Below are 20,475 nucleotides of genomic sequence, written 5' to 3'. Positions count from 1 at the left end.
CAGCAGAACTAGCTATAACATTAAAATGCTTCTTAAGACATCCATGTGCTATATACTACAATAATACAGCCTAATATAAAACCGTAAAAGGGGGGATTCTCAGTAATTAAGTATAGGCTACCTTATAGGCCACTGCTGCTTGTGTACTTTTATCAGATTTTAAAAACGGGAATTGTAATTGTAGGCTACATACATTTATATTTTAAATTGTTGTATGTCTCCTGCTGCTATAGGCTCCAAATACTTATCCTTGCTTGCTCTGCAAACAAAAACACCTAGGCCTATTGCGCCTTTTTAATTTTAGATCAATTTTCAAAATAATAGCCTAGTGTTTTCTGTATGGAATAACGTTTTCATAAAAAAAATTAAGACAATATTTATTTATTTTGAAGTGAGTGCATTTATTTTAAGCAAAGAATGAACTAGGTTGGTCTTCTTATATTCTTATAAAGTGAGTTACAGATTGGTTGCTCATCGCTAGTCCATATCGCCTGCGGTTACTGTGTTCTTGACAACAGCGCCCTCTGGTGTCTGCGGGGGAAGTGGAACCTGCCAACAGTGTACCACATCAGTTTGAAGATGGCGGAGGGTGAATTGAACGTGGACAGCCTCATCTCTCGACTCTTGGAAGGTGAACCATTTTTAGTGTTACGCAGAGTTAGTCAATCGTGTTTTAAGCATGATGGGAGTTTTCACTTGAAAACGTAGGAAATGTGTTTGCTAGTGGCGCTAACGTCAGTCGTTACGGTGTATCTATCCCGCTGCTAGCTCGGGCTAACGTCCCTGTTAGCCTGCCGTGTTTATAAACACACTGGTGAACGCCTACGTTGGCTCAGTTCTCGCATTAACAGCTACGTTACAATTGGCAAGTCATTTTATCGTGTCGCAGTCTTTATTTTAGCGTATACTTAAACTTTCTTCTTTGACCTGCACGTTAAAACCTATGGTTGAAACATTAAAATACAACCCAGAATCACTTGTCGTTTGTCTAACGGTTTTAACTGTTATTCATGCGAATTTAACATTAAGCATGCACATAGATTTTAATCTGTACCCTTGCCATTGACAAGTTTAACTTTGGCTCTATATTCAGGGTAATGTAAGTTGTCCTGATAATATAGGCCTAATGTTTAATTTCTATTGGAGACCTGGTTAATCTTACATTATTTACGAACTTTGGACAGAAAATTAAGCTATCGAAGTAGTCCTAAAACACTAACCCTTCTCACTATATCTTAGACAAATAAACTGTTGTGTAGGTTGATTTTTTTTTACTTTTAACTTTTGTGGCTCACTCCTCTCTGGGTTTGTAGGTGTGTTGTAGTGGGCAATATGTGATTCCCTCCTCAAGATGCACACATATAAAATTGTAAATGCCCATCTCGTAGTATTGTACAGCTGATTAACAAAAAATAACAAATTGAATTTAAGTGCAAAATTAGGAAACACTGGATAAACCTTGGGTGTTTCTCTGACCTGTCCACAACAATGTTCACACCAACAGTTTAAAGTATGTGATCTTAGTGTTGTGCTGAGTCACTTTTGCGTGAACTTGCACTTGGTAAAGGGAGTTTTGTGTTGTTGTTTGAGGACCAGGTTTTGTCAGAGAGAGGAGATGTGCAGAAATCCTTTTGTCCTGGCCATCCACCAGCTCAAGAGAGGGCGGGGATTTTTTTTTTCTTTCTGTTCCCCTGTGAAATATAATTTGAGTCAGACCCTAGATCGCTAAGGCAAATTCAGCTGTCCTTGGCATACTTTCCACCAGTGTCTATGTGACTGTTGGAGGGATCATGATGAGACACCATGCCAGCACTGAAACGCAAAGATTTCTTATTTATAGCAATGGCAGGAGACTATCTGTCTTGGTGCAACTAAATAGCTTGTGCTTCTTGCATCACTTCCATTTTTTATTTCCATGTCTCGTACCGAATGCTGAAATAAACAGAATACAAAACAGAAAAGGCCCTTTTCTTATTCTAAAGGGTTTAGTGGAACGATCCGACACAATTGACCTTGCAACTTTAAAAGAAACCAAATTCAGCCTTTCAATTGGTTCTTTTCCGATCATTTTGCCAGTATCCAGCTCGCTTAGTGTACTGTTTTAATAAATCATGTCTGTTATTAATGGATAATAATATTATTCCTAGATGTAACAGAACCAGTTTGGACTTCAAACACACACTGATTTTTGCTGATATTTTCTGTATTTTTCAGCATAGAGTAACCATACAAGGAGAATAAGTTGTGCTGGTGCTTATATTTTCTAAACCAGATCTTTTGGAAGGCAGTGAGGCGTTATTTTGTATCCCAACATCCCATAATAGCTTACCGTATGTTTCGCTCTCTGAGAAAATGCAGTGTTGAGGAAATTGCCAAGTGAGAGTGCTTACTCATTGGGTGTTAAAACTCCCAGACACATGTACAGTCGACACACACACACACACACACACACACAAACACACACACACACACACACACACACACACACACACACACACACACACACACACACACACACACACACACACACACACACACACACACACACACGCACACACACAGGGATTTGGTCTCTGGTGGTTGGCTGCAAATCCTTGTCATTGCCTCATTTTTAGCCTTTGCCCCTCGATGTCCTTAAGTACGTAATCTCTTTTAAAAGTGCCAGCCCGCAGAAAATGCCAACAGTGAAAGGTTCAGTGTTAAAGCCGAGCAGCCTAAGCACCCGAGCTTAACTCACTTAGCCTCGGATCGGGCCCGGCCATTGAGCGAAGAGCCCTACTTCTGCAATTTCATGCTTCACATCATGGACATGAAGCAGTGCAGTTATAGAAGATGGATGATAAAGGGAATTGATGTTGTGTAAAGCAACACTTCATTAAGGGTGGTACAGCCCAGGCCTTAAATAGTTTTTGGCACTCAAGATTCACCATCTGTGAGGAATGGATCCGTATTCCTCGGCTTCACTCACTTCAGTTCTTATAGATTTGGTTGGATTACTTGACAGACGAGACATCGTGAGAGAGTCTGAGCACATTGTGTTAGTAGCAGGTTTATGCGTGGGTGGGTGGGTGTGTGTGTGTAGGTTTATGTTTGTTTGCACAAAAATACATGCACTAAGCTTAATTAATTGCTCACCATTACATCCATTAATCCAAACAGGCAAATATAGGAAAAGTATTTAATGAAACTTCCTCTCTGTCCAGCATGCATTCGTTTCACTAGACTTCGCTATCTTTTATAGGAATCTTCAGTGGGCGTCTAGCTTTGAGGCAATACCAAAATGGTTAGCTATTACATAATTCCTTAGTCATGGATTAGTTCTTCACTTTTGTTTTCTCTGTTGGACAATGGTTCATCTTGACGCAGTGTTTTGATTTGCTTTTTGTGACGCCAAATTGAGACTTAATTGAAAATCGGTAGATAAGTGACGTCCAGTTACCATTTACTATAAACTTATTGATAAAGATATATAGCCAGTACAGTATCTTGAGTGAGTCTAATATTTATTTCATTGGATGTATGCCATTGTTTGTCGCATTAGTCACTGTTTGCAAAGCTTTAATGTCAAGGGCTTCTTTTTCAAAGGAAGCTGCCCTTAGGAGACATTGCACTAAGCACGCCGTCCGGATATTAACTCAAACATAAAATTATAAAGAAAGCAGCAGCTGGCTTTTGAAACTAGATGGAACTTAACTTTAGACGTTTGCAAGTCACATGGTACCATAGCAATAAAGCAGATATGTATAATCTTACTTTTCATATCTCCGACTATTTCAACTGCCCGATCGTAGCCAACGTTTGCAATTCTCACTCCTCTTTTCATCATTGTACAATAAATCCACACCCAGAGCTTTTGGCAGAACCCCAGAAAGTAGGCTTAAAACCAACAGTGCAACTACACAGCCAATAAACCCACACCACTGCTGAAGAGGCAAGCTGCTCTCATAGTCTAAGCAGTGGGTTGCTTAAGTATGGCTGGAACTAAGCAGCTATAAGTAACATAATCATTACGCTCACAGCTCATCAGATTTTTAAGATTGCTTTGTAATTCTACCATCAGTGGGTTTTTTTCCACCCCCTTTGGTGGAAAGCCATTGTATCATGGCCTCATTCTGATGAACTTGATTGTGTGCTGGTGCTTCTGCGCTCACGCCAGACAGTGATGATAACAGTTGTTGATAGCACTGACGGCCTCTTTTCTCTCCTCTCCAGTGCGGGGATGTCGCCCGGGGAAGATAGTCCAGATGACAGAGGCAGAGGTTCGTGGCCTCTGCATCAAATCCAGGGAGATCTTTCTCAGCCAGCCCATCCTGCTTGAACTTGAGGCCCCTCTCAAGATCTGTGGTCAGTGTGTTGTACATTTCTGCCCTGGTTTAGGACTCTTTTTTTTTTGTATCAGTATTTAGTTATTTGCGGTGCATCCGGTTTCTTTGAACCAGAAGTGTTTTAAAACTGGACATAAGTATAGGATATGTGTAGGACGAGCCTGGTTTTCTCCAAAGTTAAGCCAAAACTTGGTTAGTTTTGCTTTTTAATTCATAAAACATCTTAAACCGAGTTAAGGTATTTTCTATTTAAGCATAATGTGAACTGAAAAGTTTAAATGTGTACTTATATAAGCAGCCAGGATAACACCGCCTCAGCCTTGGTCATTTATAGAGTCACTATTACTCTCTTGACTTGACTGTGTATGTTATCGGAATATTACAGTTTAATTCCAAACTAAAAAACAGATTGTGGAACACTTTCTTACAAACCTAATACAAACAGACCCAAAGCACTGCACATCCATTCATTCATTTCATTCATTTTCCTTTATTTAACCTCGAAAGATCAATTGAGGGGTGACCCTCTTTTACAATGACGTCGAGTTTGTACATATACACAATATACAATGAGAATACATAACAAGTTTACACACACACACACACAGACAACAACAATTTAAAACATTCAGATCAATTGAATGAGAGACATAATAGCCTAATTAAAACAGTTACAAGTGTAGAGGGGCTGATTCAAAATAATAATTTTAAATTGGTTAACAGTTATGAGTGTATTTATTTTAATTGTATGTTGTAGGCTGTTCCAGGAGTCAGGGGCACTATGGCTAAAAGCGGTTTTACCAAGCTCAGACCGGGCATAGGGGACATATAACATGAGCATGTCAGTTGAGCGGGTTTGATAAAGCCCATCTGAAATAAGCAGCATTTCTGTCAAATATAGTGGTAGCTTTCCAGTCAGAGCTTTATATATAAAAATATGCCAATGTGCATCACGTCTCTCCTTAAGGGAGGACCACCCAACCTTTTCATATAAAACACAATGGTGTGTATCATAAGCATCTCCTGTAATGAATCTCAAAGCAGAGTGAAATACAGAGTCTAGGAGTTTAAGGCATGAACGAGATGCATGCCGATAAACCACATCACCGTAATCAAGGACAGACATAAAAACTGCCTCAATAATCCTTTTCCTACTGAACAACGGGAAGGTGGCTTTATTCCTATAAAAATAGCCAATCTTTTGTCGGAGACGACAGACAAGATTTTTTATGTGAAATGTAAAAGAGAGTTTTTCATCTATCCAGATGCCAAGATATTTATATTCAGTGACTCTTTCAATATGAGATCCATTATTTGTGTGAATAATAAGATCATTAAAATGTGTAATTCTTGCTCTGGAAAAGCACATATATTTTGTTTTTTCTCCACAAGTGAACTCCTTCTCTGCAGTTGAAATGCTACCCGCTATCACTATCACTATCTGGCCCCCGCACATCACCACACACTCTCACGTGCTTTATCTCTTCCCTCCAGTGTAGCGCTGCGACTGCAAACAACTCCGAGCCTTTTAATATATGTGCGAGTCCTTGAAAAGTACAGTACACAAGCTCGCATATAGGCCCATTCCTACACACACGGTTCATTTGTTCCTGTCCTCATACCAGTTTCCTCCCACACACTTTAACATTGAGATAGTTGTTATGTAGGACTAATGCTGTATCGGCCTCAGATGGCAGCATTTGTATATTAATTTGTAGAAGTAATGAATGTGATAATGTAAAGTCCAGTCAAGTTGATATTTATTTGAGCATTATGTTATCCACATGTCTGATATTGCATTGATCAGAGGGACTGACAGTTTAAAGGCCCTCATCAGTGTAAACTTAACCTTGTCACGTTACTTTAAAATATGCATAAGTTTGAGTTGGTGTTATTAGTCCCCCATGCATGGCTTCTTTCTGTCTCCCCTACTTTCTTTATATTGTTGCTGATGACTTTCCTTTAACCCCACTGCCTTGATGGCAGGCTTTCAAAACACCAGATATAAAGACCAAACAGTCAATGGCTTTAATTATTTACTAAGGCCGCATGGATCAGGTTCTGGGCTCACTGTCTCTCTCACATGTTAACCTTAGTGCCACTGGCAACATTTTGCCCAAGACACCAGCTTTTTTTTATAAATATGCCTTTGTTGACATGACAATAATGGTAATCAAACCCTCATTATAAGGATGTGTTACTTAGACGGTCATCTAAAATAGTTTCTAAAATAACAGGCTGTGCAATCACAATGCTCTGCAAAATAACCATAATAGCACCTCACTGATTCGGAGCAAAATGTTACTGGTTTGCCTGATGAATTAGCTGTAGAAAGACCACAAGCATGTGCGCTGTGTTTACAGTTTTAGGTCAGAGTCCAAAATGATTCCCTTTTAATTATTTTCTGACTACAAGTACCGACTGAAAATTAGTGCTGCAAACAGTTCATAGCCTGAAGATAATGAGGTGAAAACATTTTAGAAAGCACAACAGCATGTTTGGAAGCAAAAGTTAATTAACAAGTCTCCTACTTTGAAGGTGATTTAGAAGTTTTTCAATGTCAAGTCATCTAAATTAAAATGCTGCATATATACATTTTTCCTATATTATATTGTGTCTATATTCTCTTCTTTGTATGAAGTAGATCCTTTTTGATATTTGAAAATTACTTTTATGTCTTTTAATTTCACGGCATCAAGAACAGCAATGGACTATACAGTTAATGGAAAATCAGCCTGCATGCTCAATGTATTTGTGTTTATTTCTTTTCTTTTCATTTTGAAATGTGCTGTAAGCAGTTATTCAGTGTGCTGTGTTTTTATGTGGGTACATTTGGACCAGCTGATTATCTGGCTACACAAGGTCAGGCAACAGCGCATTTGATTACAGCTTTTCTAACGAATAGAGTTGTTTGTTTGTAGAGTTCTGTTGGAGTTCCTTGCTTTATATTGTTTTGCCAAAGCTGAAACAAATATTGGATCATTTAAAACACTGACCTCGGATGCACCGCTATTTTTTTTCTCCTCTTTTTCCCCTTTTTGCTCTGCTTTTTAAACCCCAAATCTTGGTGCTGCTATTTTCGGACTGTTTTGACACCGCAGAGGCAGTGCCGGGTAGATAATTCACTGTCATCGCACAACTCCTTGTGATAGGGCAGACAGGGGAGCTGCCCCATGGAAAAGCCAGTCTCGGTGACACTCACAATTTCATATTCCGTCATGCAGAAACTCTGTATGGACGTGAGGATAGTTAAGAGTAAATGCAACCTTAAGCCAGACAATAATAATTAAAAAAAAAACAGACAATCATTTGGGTAAAGCTAAGGCATTCCTATGGTGTGGGAAAGCAAATAATAAAAATAAAAACTAAATCAGGCTAAATGTTTATTGTCTCATGTCCAAGTCTGTTTTATTGCAAACACAAGCATGAAAAGAGAAAGATATTACTATTTTGCCAGACTATCATTGAAATTATGTTCATAGGAACAAAAAAGAAGTGCAATACTATAAAATATATAATAAAACTAAAAACACTTAACACCTGTGTCGCTACCTTCACCTTTTCACTGTCCAATGAGAAGTTAACATGTATTATAGGGTTTGAAAACAGCAACTCAAGTGATGGGTAGACATTGGTGCGGCGCTAAATATACACGTCACACCTGATGCTGCTTTCAGGCACCCCTCTTTCATTCCGGAATGTGTAATGCTGTATAAATTGGCACACTGATGCGCCAGAATGCGCAATGTCGTTCCGTCAATATGCTGCAATCTCTGCGTAAAAGGGGCTATTTTAGAAACTTCCTGGATTTCACACTGACAGCTTGTATCCTGGACTATGTTGCTGCAACGGATGAATACTTTGACTTGATTCATTGAAGTTTTTTTATATTTTATTTTTAATGTTAAGAATTATGAAGTTGTAACCATTACTAGTACTTGCATCAAAACTTTACATGGCAATCTGGGGTTGCACGTCCAGGGCAAAGTAAATGATTGGCGGTGAAACCCATCCAACTGGCTAAGCATCAAATGGGCACTGAGTGTAAGACAGAGCTTGACGTCAAACAAGCAGAACTATTCCTAAAGTTTGTTTTTGCATGCCATCCTAAGACCGGGGCAAAAATAAGTACAGGCCTTTAGCCATATGGTTTTGGTGCAAGTCGGGGGTTAGGTTTCGGTGCCTAAGTCGCCGACGGCACCATGAAATGGAAAAAATAATAATCATGCTAGCCACTGTCATGATATACATATGCAATTTGTGTTGGTCATTTTAATCTCAAGGCCAGACAGCTGCACAGTTTAATAAGACCTATTTTTTCATTTTAATTTGCATTCGGTGCCATCTTGTAACAAAGCATTGCCATAAAAAGACTGTGGCGCATGAATTTGCCTCCCACTTTGGTCTCGATAAAGCCTGTCATTATTGTGCCGGCCCTTCTGCCCAGGCTCTCTGCAGCAGTCATCTGTGTCTGGAGCACTTAGCCTAAATTAGAGCAACTCTTAGATTGGTGCGAGAGGATATAAAAGGAAGCAGGTCTCGGCTAAGTGATGAAGCTAGCTCCCCTGCTTATGTTAGAGCAGCTCCAACACACTGCTGCCTGACTGATGTCAGAGAGAGACCAGGTTGACCCTGAATCCTGGCAGAGTGCTTTAAATTAAAGTTAGTTTGAGGATGTGTGTATGGGCATCCATTTATTTTGTGTGATTAACCTGGATTGTCAGCATTCTCTCCCTCGGTAGTTCATATCCCATGGGCCATGGCATTGATCTGGTGGCAGTTTTAAAGGCTCATTTTGTGTGCGCATCCTTGGGCTTGCTGCGATAGTCTCTGTAAATCAGAAGGACAGTCGTATATCCCCACCAACCTACATGTCTGGCAGTGTTCTGGAAATCAAAATGGATTCAGAAAGACGCGTGTTTGTGTGCGTGCGTGTGTGTGTGGCGTTTGCTGTTGTATGAAGTCATGCATGTGCCTTTTATTATATGCTAGCATCTTATTATGAACTCTACGTCTTACATGTGTTAATCAGCCAGTCCTTGTGACTGCACTTACAAGTAAATAGTAAATAAAATACCTTTTCCTTCCCCCTTGCCTCTCGCTCCTTTCTAGGTGATATCCATGGGCAGTACACAGATCTCCTGAGGTTGTTTGAGTATGGGGGCTTCCCCCCAGAGGCAAACTACCTTTTCCTAGGTGACTATGTGGACAGAGGGAAACAATCCCTGGAAACCATCTGCCTCCTGTTGGCCTACAAGATCAAATACCCAGAGAACTTTTTCCTGCTAAGGGGCAACCACGAGTGTGCTTCTATCAACCGCATCTATGGCTTCTACGATGAGTGTGAGTAGATAGAAAACTAGCCCTGCACACATACAGTATACATGCATGCTGTCCCGGGGTGACATACATAGTTTGGTTCTAATAATGCGTGTTTATGCTTTCTGCCAGGCAAGCGCAGGTTCAACATTAAGTTGTGGAAGACCTTCACCGACTGCTTTAACTGCCTCCCCATTGCTGCAATCATCGATGAGAAGATCTTTTGTTGCCATGGAGGTAGGAGAATTTCAACTGTTGGCACACATTTCCTCCCCCTTGTCTCAAATCTAAACCAAAACTTTTTGGTACCCTTGTTTTGAAATATATTGGTAGCTACTCCAATCAAAAGTAAGGTCTTTATTTTTTTCTATTTCAGGGCTATCGCCTGATTTGCAGTCAATGGAGCAGATTCGCAGGATCATGAGGCCAACAGACGTGCCTGATACAGGTACACATACTTATTACTGAACATGTTCACTCTGTCTGGATTTCTTTTTGGACCCAGAATCCCTCGTCGTTACATCAGTTACTCCTCTGTCTTACATCAGCAAATTCAGCTGAATCTTTACCACATTCTTCCCCTCCCCCTCCGCAGCCTGTCCGTGCTCTCCTTTCACCACTTTTTCGGATCTCTGTGATTTTTCCTTATCTCCGTCCCTCCTCTCCACATGTGTCTCTCAGGCCTGCTGTGTGACCTTTTGTGGTCGGACCCAGATAAGGATGTGCAAGGTTGGGGAGAGAACGACCGCGGGGTCTCCTTCACCTTTGGGGCAGATGTGGTCAGCAAGTTCCTTAACCGCCACGACCTGGACCTCATTTGCAGAGCCCACCAGGTAATTATGACAGGAAAGCAGGCATCCAGAGAAGCCTGGACATGGAGGGGACAATGCAGGAAGCACATGGCTGGCAAATGAGTCCTGTGAATTTTAATTATAGCTGACCATAAGTTTGTGCGTCATAGGCACGACTAATTATTGTGTATGATGCAAAGACACGAACACCAGAGCCAAACCTCAAATGAATAGACCTACTGCGGCATCAGTGGTGTAGCCAGGGCCGTCGCTCCCTATACGCAGGGTACGCAGAGTGCGTAGGGCACCAAGTTCCTGGGGGCCCCCAACAAAAAATGTTTTTTTATTTTTTTTTATGAAAAAGAAAAAATATATGATCCGGGGGCCCCCCAAAATTGAGTTTTTTTTTTTAAACTTCATGATGATCATTACATTACAAAAAATATATAAATTAGAACAGGCCCATTGTTGTTTTGTCTTAATTGTGCAACCTATCCATGGGTGGATTACTGCACAGGCATACCAGGCACAGGCCCAGGGGCCCAGGGGCCCAAGGGCTCAGGGGGGCCCTTAGCCAGAGATACTGATAGTAACTTTTCATGTTGCATAGTCAAAGAGCTCTGTCACTGATGTCAATAACAGGGTCAATAACAGGGTCCAAAAAGGAATAGCCTAAATATAAGTATACTCATCAGATTGTAACAAGATAGAAATCATCATGGGCCCCTCAACTAGTAGGGGAGAAATACAAAGGCAAGTTAAAAACAACAGCACTACTAGCTCTGTGTAAGGGGCTCCATGAGGGGCCTTGAAGGCCCCCTCACACATACACAAATAAGCTTTCTATGTGTGAATTCTAAATTGTTCATAAAAAGTAGCTATCCACCCTTTATCTGTTGAAATGGGCCCCTCCATCATAGAACATGGATCTGCAGACCAATCTACTGTACTGTTTTTACAGTTGCAGAGTAAGGAGTGCTGCCTGTTTAAGAAAAATCTGAAAAATAATGTTCCTTCTGCATCTCAGGAGTTGATATAGCCTCTAAAATGTCCTCTCAAAGTGCATCAGATTGATAGCCTGGCATTCCCAGACCTGCCACTAGGCGCTGGCAAATTAAATTTGCTGCGCGTGTGGGGGCACCACTGACAATTTAAGCTTAGGGCACCCAAAAGCTTAGCAGCGGCCCTGGGTGTAGCCCCTTATTTCCTGCGGCCATTTCATCGCATTTTCTTTCTTCCTCATGCATTATTTATTATAACTTATTTTAGCTCTCAGTTATTATCTAATGTGTTTGTTTTTGTTTTGTTTTTAAGGTATGAAATGGAGAATGAGAAGCTACTGTTTGAATTTGAGACACTGACAGATGATTTAAAAACGTATCGATTTAAGATAATTGAATTGTCTGACCTTTTCTAGTAATTGATTTAAATGACTGGCACAAGAGTCATTATTGTTTACTTGGCCACAGCTATTTTGGCTCTGCATGGGACGTTTCACATTGATTCAGGTGTAGGTAGTTTTGTCCAGCATGATAGCAAAGTTGGATTGTGAAAGTAGCTGAAGATCTCTTTCTTGGTATTGATCTGTGCAGGCAGAGGGATAATGTCATGTGTACTTCTTACAGGTTGTGGAGGATGGATACGAGTTCTTTGCCAAACGCCAACTGGTCACACTTTTCTCCGCTCCAAACTACTGTGGGGAGTTTGACAATGCAGGCGGCATGATGAGTGTGGATGAATCGCTCATGTGCTCCTTCCAGGTACAAGTTTCTGTTAACTGCCTTTTGATATTTGACTGAACGCATTATTTCAGAAATATCCACACATGCATCTTCTCACTCTCTCTGTTTGTGTCTCATTGTTCAAAGATCTTAAAGCCTTCGGAGAAGAAGGCCAAGTACCAGTACGGTGGTGTAAACTCTGGTCGGCCCGTCACCCCACCCCGCACCGCCCAAGCCCCAAAGAAGAGGTGAACATACAGCCTTGGCTCCCCCCCCCCTCCCTATCCCACCTTCTCACCCTGTCTGTTCCCTGGTTCTGCTTTAACAGCAAAACCCCTGTAACTCCCCTGTATAGCCAAGATACAGGGCTTATCTAATTGCCCAAAACGTTCTCCTGATTTTTCCCCCACTCCACTGACAGCTCTTTTCTTAATGTGTATGTGTACATAAATTTGCTGTGACCAATCTGTTGGATTTTTTTTCTCTTGCCTGTTGGTTGGTATTTTTGATATTATTAACATTAACAGATAATCTTTTCTGTGCTTTTACTTCCGATTGCCATTTGAGGTTTTCTGAGGGTTCTGTGTTGTGTAAGGAAATGCCTTTTCTGTATTGAGAGGCAAAGTGACCGAGTTGAAAGGAATACTTTTTCAGTTTGACAAAAAAAAAACACACAGTAGAGAAGAGATTGAACATTGTTTTGCCTTGATCTCTCAAAAGCCGAGAGAATCCTTCCAATGTATTTCAATGAGACTGAGGTTTCCGTGCAATGCTAAATCTGTAAAGACAAATAATATTGCTCGTATTCCAGTTTAAACACATTATAGCATGTGCGTTGAACTTGCGGTTGTTGTGCACATTTTATATATTTAACCATTTAAAAAAAGCGTACCTCCCCATGGGTAGTAAAGAATGTGAAGAGACCGGTGTGAATGAAATATAGAGGCTAAATCAGATGCTGCTGGCAGTGGACACGCTCTACCCGAACACAACGCCCTCTGGGCATAGTTTCCTCCCCTCTGTTATGCCTCCCTGTGCCTCGACTCCACACACACACAAACACGCCACTCCACACACAGAGCTGATGTCGACATTTTCCTGGGCCTCTTTATTAATTGTTTTCATCAATATAATTTCCCCCGTATATTCCTCTTAATTTGAAGTTAAAGATGCAGAGAGATTTGTGTAGTTAAATCAATGCTCTGGCATTTAACTAATATGATTCACTTATGGTCAGGGTTTTACCTGCAGACATTCTGGATTCATGTTGTACTAAAAAGTGCTTATAAAATTGTACTGTATTCTCTTTGTATGGAGAAACAGAAAGTATCTTAACAGCACTATAGTTTCAGCTTTTTTTCAATGTTTAAAAGACCAAAAAAACAAACAAACAAAATGCAAGCTTCACAAAATGCTCCACTGTGTTTGTAGAGCACACACACCAAACAAACATAATGAAGAAAGTTTGCTCTTGAAAGCTTTTTACATTTAATGCCAGCAAATCCCTCTTTCACAACACCCAATGTTTTCAGGTACAGTGTGAAAGATGGTGGAGTCAGCGGAAGGTGACCGGACCAGGCCGTTATGCCATGTGACAGTGATGCCACCTGGTGTATAAATACAGTAGCACAGTACAAAGTACAAATCAGATTTGAAACCAAACAGCTCAGGATGGGCGCTTCATAACATTGCCAGTACAAAATGTGGTGGCATTACCACAAGGAGGTACTTCAGTTTGAAGGACCAGCGATTAGCCTGGTTGGAAGTTCACTTCAGTCTACTGCAAATGAGACGCAGTTGACCTTTTGTGGTAAACAGTTGCCTCTTACTTTATTTTGCTCTTTGTGGTATTATTATTTCTGTTGTATTTCTATGTTCTCTATTTACATTGTTTACTTTTCAGTCACTTAATTTATTTCCTAATAATGACAATAAGAAAGCAATGAGGTGTTACCAAAAGCTGTTTTGCAATTTGTACAAGTTTGTGTGAAAGTCTATAAATTCAATAAAATGGATGGAAACCAAATGTGTTTTTCATTTATTTTTACTAATGTCTTTGCAAGATGTATATTTGTGCTTTCTATTAGTTAGAGACATTTTTGTGTCTTACCTCTATAACCAACATGGAACTGAGGCTTTACGCAGGGGTTAAATCCGGATAAGTGATTGTGCAAGTATACAGTATACACGTTCAATAAAGCTGTTAAAATGCTGTGTTTTACTGGTAGAAATGATGGTAGTAATTTTCCTCCCATTTTTAATGTGTCAGTCGCTCCAGCGTGACTGCTTATGCAGCTTTGTGAAGTATACGCCTCTTAGCCCATTTCAATGCTCTGTGCATCGGCCCTAAATACAGCCAGAGGATCGGAGGCAGGAGAAAACATGGAGCGCCCATGTGGAGTGCAGACAAGACCCAGGCGAAGAGGATCCACAGTCCAAATTTCAGACAGAGGAGAGTGTAGTAGATGATGGTGTTTCGTGAGCTCAATTTGGCGTCTGCCTGAGGACAATTTAGAACATGTATTGACGATTCCTGCTTTATAACTGTTAACGATATCTGTTAAGTTAAATGGCATAGCCTGTCTTGCCAAACCTGTACATCAGGTACATCCAGAGCAGCATCAGCCATCATCATGTCATCACTGTCATCAGACCTGAGGAACTTGATGGGCAGATAAGGGAGGGCTCTCCTTTTCTTCCTTCTTTGCACAGAAGATTTTCGTACTTGTAGTTCTTCCATTGATAATGCGACTCTTCCTAAGTACACAACACGGGGGTTTGAGCACTTCAAACAACTGTGGCAATCTGTCAAATTTTAACAAGTAAACTAGAAAATAAAGGACAAGACAACAAATAGGCTACTCTAAACAGTAAATCCTTCGGAACAAAAAGCTATGCTGACAGAATAATAAATAGGCCTAATGTAGAATGAAAGAGGATACTCTGGCTTTTTCATAGTGTGTGGAAGAACATACATGTTTTGTAGCCAAGGGGATACCCAGCTGCTGAAAGTCTATTTATCCATTTTAATATTTCATATATTTGCATTCTGCTTCACTCACCCATGGTAGCACTCACCGTGTAGTGCACAGATTGTGCCTGCTGGTGGAGATCAGCACGTTTTTCTTGCCAGTGTTTGCATGTTTGATTTTAGAATGTTTTCTTTTCAAATCGGGAATTTTATATAGGCCTAATCATGTTATAAGTATAGGCCTATACTTTTTTATGGCATCACTTGGTGCGTGAGTATTGTTTGTGTTATACACCTTCCCAACGAAAGGGGGCGACATCACTTTGATTCAATAACTCGTTGACTCGCTGTTGACCGGACAGGACAGAAGCGCGTAAGATCAGATTCATAAAACACGTGGATGGGTCTAGGCCGCTGCTCATGCGCAGTTTGACTGTTTAGAGATTTGTGACGTTTCCGGGATGAGCTACTGGACCAGAAGTGCAGGTTGTGTCCGTGTGTCCCCCTCTTTTGCATCTCATGCAACGCTATTCATTTATCAAGAGTCGTTAGTTTGACTCGGCCTTAACGAACCATTATTGTAAAAAAGAAAAAAAAAACGGTTAAAGCGGGAACAAGTAGCCTAACGTTTTTGACTGTCACGTTGTGTCCCACTCGCTTGTTCTTGGCTGCTTTTGAAAGTTCATCAATGCAGGTATAGCTGATGTAGCTAGCGTTGATAGCTTGTGAATTGTGTCTTTAGTCGTCGCTAAATTGCTGTAGAAACCTTTCTTTATAGGTCCATGGTAGTAACGTGTTGTTTATCATAAGGCTTACTGTCTGTGCATGTGACAGGACTTCCGCATAGTGTGCAGTTATTTCAATTGACGTATAGCTCTGTCTTCGCGTGCCTCTTCTTATGTTTTTTTTAGGATCCCAAAAGTGTTATTGATAATTCGCTGCTTTTCCTTGTCTAGAGACAAAATTAGAATGTAGATCGAGCTACATTCTATAACTGTATCTTTGGCTTTTGGAATGTTAGTTATGAATGCCTATCAAAACAAGATATGCATTCACTGTTTTAGAGATGAAGTCATTAATGATATATCAATGATATTCTGAAAACAGTCGTTTGTTTCAACCCATCTTTGAGTTTGGACTGTAGGCTACTTTAGCTAAAACAAGCAATTTTGATGGTAACATCACTTTGGCTTATGCTGATCTCTGAGCATCTTTCACCTTTTTTTGACCTTTCATAGAGCTGTCCGACAACAGAGCTGCACCGTCCTCTCAACAATGAACTGTGGGAAGCTTCGAGCACTGACTGAAGAATGGCGAGGTTCAGGCGCAGATCTTGCATCACGTTAATTGCTCTGGTGTTGCTTGTGCTCATAGTAACAGTGGTCTTGAAGGCGCTCACACCGGAGGACTCTCCACTCAGCAGCAGTCATGATGGCGAGAAGCTGTTCCCTGAAAGAAAGAATGAGATCAAGGGGGAAAAGGACCATATACCTGATCGGACCAGAATGAATGAAGCCCCTCAGTCAGATAAAGAAGATGCACAGCTGGAAGCCCAGCTGAGGAAGTTCCCTCCTCCAAACTACTACCTCCATACCTTCTACTACACATGGTATGGGAACCCCAAGGTTGATGCTAAATACATCCACTGGGACCACCCGCAGCTGCCACACTGGGACCAGAAGGTGGCTCAGGGCTATCCACAAGGGAGGCACAGCCCGCCGGATGATATTGGGGCAAACTTCTACCCTTCTTTGGGGGCTTACAGCTCCAGGGACCCCTCCATTATAGAGGCTCATATGCAGCAGATGAGAACAGCAGCCATTGGTAAGTCTGAAAGTAACATAACCCTAAATCCAGGACCGAATGCAATCCAACATTATCAATAAATATAAACACTATATGGATAACCGGTTATATTTAAGAACCAATTACTTAAGTGATTTTGTATTTATTCAACTTCAAGGTTTGAACCGTAACTGTGTTTCATTATCAGGCGTCATTGCTGTTTCCTGGTATCCTCCTAACATGAAGGACGATAATGGCATTCCAACGGATGACCTTGTGCCTTTGCTGCTGCAAGTGGCACATAAATACCATATTAAGGTCTGTATGAAAATATGAGTGTGCCGAAAGCCTTTTTATTTTTATTTTTTGGCAGCGAACAAAATGTTTGACCTTCTTTAAAACATCTAATCATTTGAAAATGTAGTGGAATACTTAAAAAAATAAATGCATATAAGAATGTTTTTGTTGTCTTTTTCTGTTGCCATTTATATATTTTTTTTACAGGTAGTTTTTCACATTGAACCATACAAAGGAAGAGATGAAGTGAACATGTTCACTAACGTCAAATACATCATTGACACGTGAGTAGTGCTGTGTTGTTGTTGTTCTTTTTCAGTGTTGTCAGTCAAATGTCAGTGTCATGATTGTACACCACCTGGAAATCCTTCTGTCATGATACATCGCATCAATCAATAATTTCTGATGTTTGTGTCAGTCTTTCTTTACTCCTGTGACACTAGTCTCCAGTCTTTTGGAGTTGTTTACCTTGTTTGTATCCTCTTATCAGATATGGACAGCACCCTGCGTTTTTTAAGTACCGGACAGACACCGGCAAGCTCCTCCCACTCTTCTACGTGTACGACTCCTATCTGATGAACTCGGAGCAGTGGGCCAAACTGCTCAAACACACGGAGAGTAGCAGCGTCAGGGATACCCCATACGACGCCATATTCATCGCGCTGCTGGTTGAGGAGAAACATAAGAGGGACATTGTGACTGCCGGTTTTGATGGCATCTACACCTACTTTGCCACTAACGGCTTCTCCTACGGGTCGACTCAGAAGAACTGGGACACTCTTAAAGCTTTCTGCGAAGACAACAACCTGATATTCATCCCGAGTGTGGGACCCGGCTACATAGACACAAGCGTTCGACCCTGGAACTTCCAAAACACTCGTAACCGCATCAACGGCAAATACTATGAAACCTCGCTCAGTGCCGCGTTACAAGCCAGGCCCGATTTCATCTCTATAACCTCTTTTAACGAATGGCACGAGGGCACTCAAATTGAGATGGCGATTCCCAAAACGAGCCAGACTGTGTATCTGGACTACCTTCCTAATAAACCTGCAATCTACCTGGAAATAACTCGCAAATGGGCCGCGATATTCGGTGGCGAGCGGAGAAAATGGCAGGAATGATCTGACTATGAGCCATAGAAAATGTTCATTCCTGGTTGGGAGAAATAATTCAATGGAAAGTCAATGTTGTAGTAAACAGAAACAAATATGAATAACTGTGAAACAAAGGGTAGAGAACTACTGTCTACATTTTAGCTGATATGTGGGACTTTTGTACTTGTTTAAATTATTTTTAATTTAAAGATGTTTTGTTACTTGGTCAATTATGGATTATAACATTAACTGCATGTCTTACCACCGTCTCCACCACATCTGGTAGAAACAGCATAGGAATGTTTTGCCGTCCTGTAATCTGTGACACATTAAACCTCAGTGGAAATGAATAAAGTTCACCCTGGAAAGAAAGGAATGACGCTGGGTAAACTAATGTGAAAGTCTGTCTCCTTATGCTGCCTCCAACTCTGCCTCAACCCAAAAACGTTGGGAGAAAAAGGCACAAAACCGATCTTGATATTTGAGATGTGTGTTGAGCTAAATTCTGAGATGAATCATAGTGATGACAACCAAGGGAGAGAGTCGACGGGCAACAATCTAGATTATTTATATCTTGAGAATAAATACCCTTCTTATTGGACTAACACCATGGTATGTGTCGTCAAGGTGGCATGTTTCTGTGTGATGTGTCACAGACACTATCACACCTCTGGTTTTATTTTGGAACTTCCTTTTGGAAAACTTCTATTGGAAAAGTTTGATTTCACGTCACTGTAATGATATCAAGATGCAGAGTTTATATAAATACCACACGCATAGGTGGAAATAGAAGTGAATGGTAGACGTTGGAATAATATTTAACACATCCAGCAGTTATAGACCAACATACTGTAATTAATTTGGAGTCGTGTTTCAGAATCAGAATCAGGTTTATTGCCAGGTGTATCAAACAAGGAGTTGACCTTAGCGCATCCCCTTAACCATACAGTAGGCTACATACAGTACTTAAAACTAGAGAAGATAAGTAAAAGCAAGACAAAGAATATAGCCTAGTAGAATATTTACAGTAAAATAATATTATAAAAAAGAAATGTGTGGAAATATCTTCTTTTTTTTTAAAGGAAGGCCTGTACAATTGTGCATGAATGAGCAGTGATCAAAATGTGTAACTTTAAGTGGGCGTCAAAATCCAGAATCTAAGGATTGGAAAGACACTGGCATTTACCAGGCAGAGAGGGGGTCTAATGAAATACGCAATTGCATTGTTGGAATTGGAGGATCCACTTCACTTGGAGCTGGGACTGAAAATTGTGGCATCTCAATGTCTGCTCCTTTGATTTCAACCATTCCTCTTTTAAAAATACGTCTCTCGGAATTCTAAAACTTTATGGAAGTGCAACAGTAAATCTAAAGTGCCCCTTTGAATTATTCATCAATGAGCTAATGGTAATTACTGGCGATGTTAAAGGATTAAGGTTGCTAATAGTCACACTTGGCATTAAAGTGCCTCTTTGTAGAATAATTCAGACACTTAATGTGTACCGAGGAATCAAAATGTTCACAGCAGGAAGTGGTTTAAACTGAACAAGAACATTAAGTATCAATGTGCATTTATTGCTTTGGTTTTGGCCACTAGAATTTTCGGCCTTTAGGATAGTATTAATGATTATTATTGCACTTATTGCCTGTCATCATGTCTCTGTCTATCTCTCAGACAATATTAGCATAGATAAAGTCACATCTCTCTAGGTTGCTATGGATCACCTCAAACTCAAAACATTGGTAGGCCTATGTTTGGCGCCCTAGCCTGAAGCCTTTGAGAGACAGCATGAGGTTACAACACTGCTCTCAGGAAGTGTCTGGCAGAACTAAATCGCATTAGGCTACTATTACTTGTGCTGCTGTCCCGTTATCATCGATCAAGCCTGTAATAGATATTGCTTTATAATTCATACAAATCTCCTGAGATCTCCTTCCAGCGGAGCTGACCTCTGACCAATGAAAAACTTTCAACACAGCCACAACCAAAGCCTGGTGCATTATCATCATTATCAGTGACCTGCGGTAATAGGTCACCACTGCATCTCTGAAAGGCATGTGGCATACAAATCAGCTTTTTGGATAGAGTTGATTGAAGCCAATATAGGGCAAACCTTTTGATCCGCGCTTCCTCGATATAATTCACCTGTTTTTGTTTTTGTTTTATTA

General features: G+C 40.6%; 2 protein-coding genes across 3 annotated transcripts; both read left to right on the top strand.

Annotated features, from left to right (window-relative positions):
- The first annotated feature begins 550 nt into the window (after positions 1-550).
- LOC307261482 (serine/threonine-protein phosphatase PP1-beta catalytic subunit-like) lies at positions 551-14,182 on the top strand. The gene is made up of 9 exons (XM_080042038.1): positions 551-631; positions 4,213-4,344; positions 9,438-9,668; positions 9,777-9,881; positions 10,021-10,092; positions 10,326-10,477; positions 12,061-12,195; positions 12,304-12,404; positions 13,689-14,182. Exons 1-9 carry the CDS (start codon positions 580-582, stop codon positions 13,723-13,725), a joined length of 1,017 nt encoding a protein of 338 aa, XP_079898164.1. The 5' UTR covers positions 551-579; the 3' UTR covers positions 13,726-14,182.
- A 1,413-nt stretch (positions 14,183-15,595) lies between these two features.
- Positions 15,596-18,660, top strand: manea (mannosidase, endo-alpha). 2 transcript variants are annotated; one of them, XM_080042361.1, is made up of 5 exons: positions 15,596-15,613; positions 16,366-16,951; positions 17,121-17,230; positions 17,417-17,493; positions 17,700-18,660. In XM_080042361.1, exons 2-5 carry the CDS (start codon positions 16,438-16,440, stop codon positions 18,331-18,333), a joined length of 1,335 nt encoding a protein of 444 aa, XP_079898487.1. In that variant the 5' UTR covers positions 15,596-15,613; positions 16,366-16,437; the 3' UTR covers positions 18,334-18,660. The 2 variants fall into 2 exon arrangements, with proteins under 2 accessions (XP_079898487.1, XP_079898486.1); XM_080042360.1 differs by having other exon boundaries at positions 15,603-15,821.
- Positions 18,661-20,475: the final 1,815 nt, after the last annotated feature.

Source organism: Ammodytes marinus (genome assembly GCF_949987685.1).
Source record: "Ammodytes marinus genome assembly, chromosome: 15".
NCBI lineage: Eukaryota > Metazoa > Chordata > Actinopteri > Uranoscopiformes > Ammodytidae > Ammodytes > Ammodytes marinus.
Note: the sequence above shows the minus strand (reverse complement) of the source record. Positions and strands in the feature narration are given on the sequence as shown.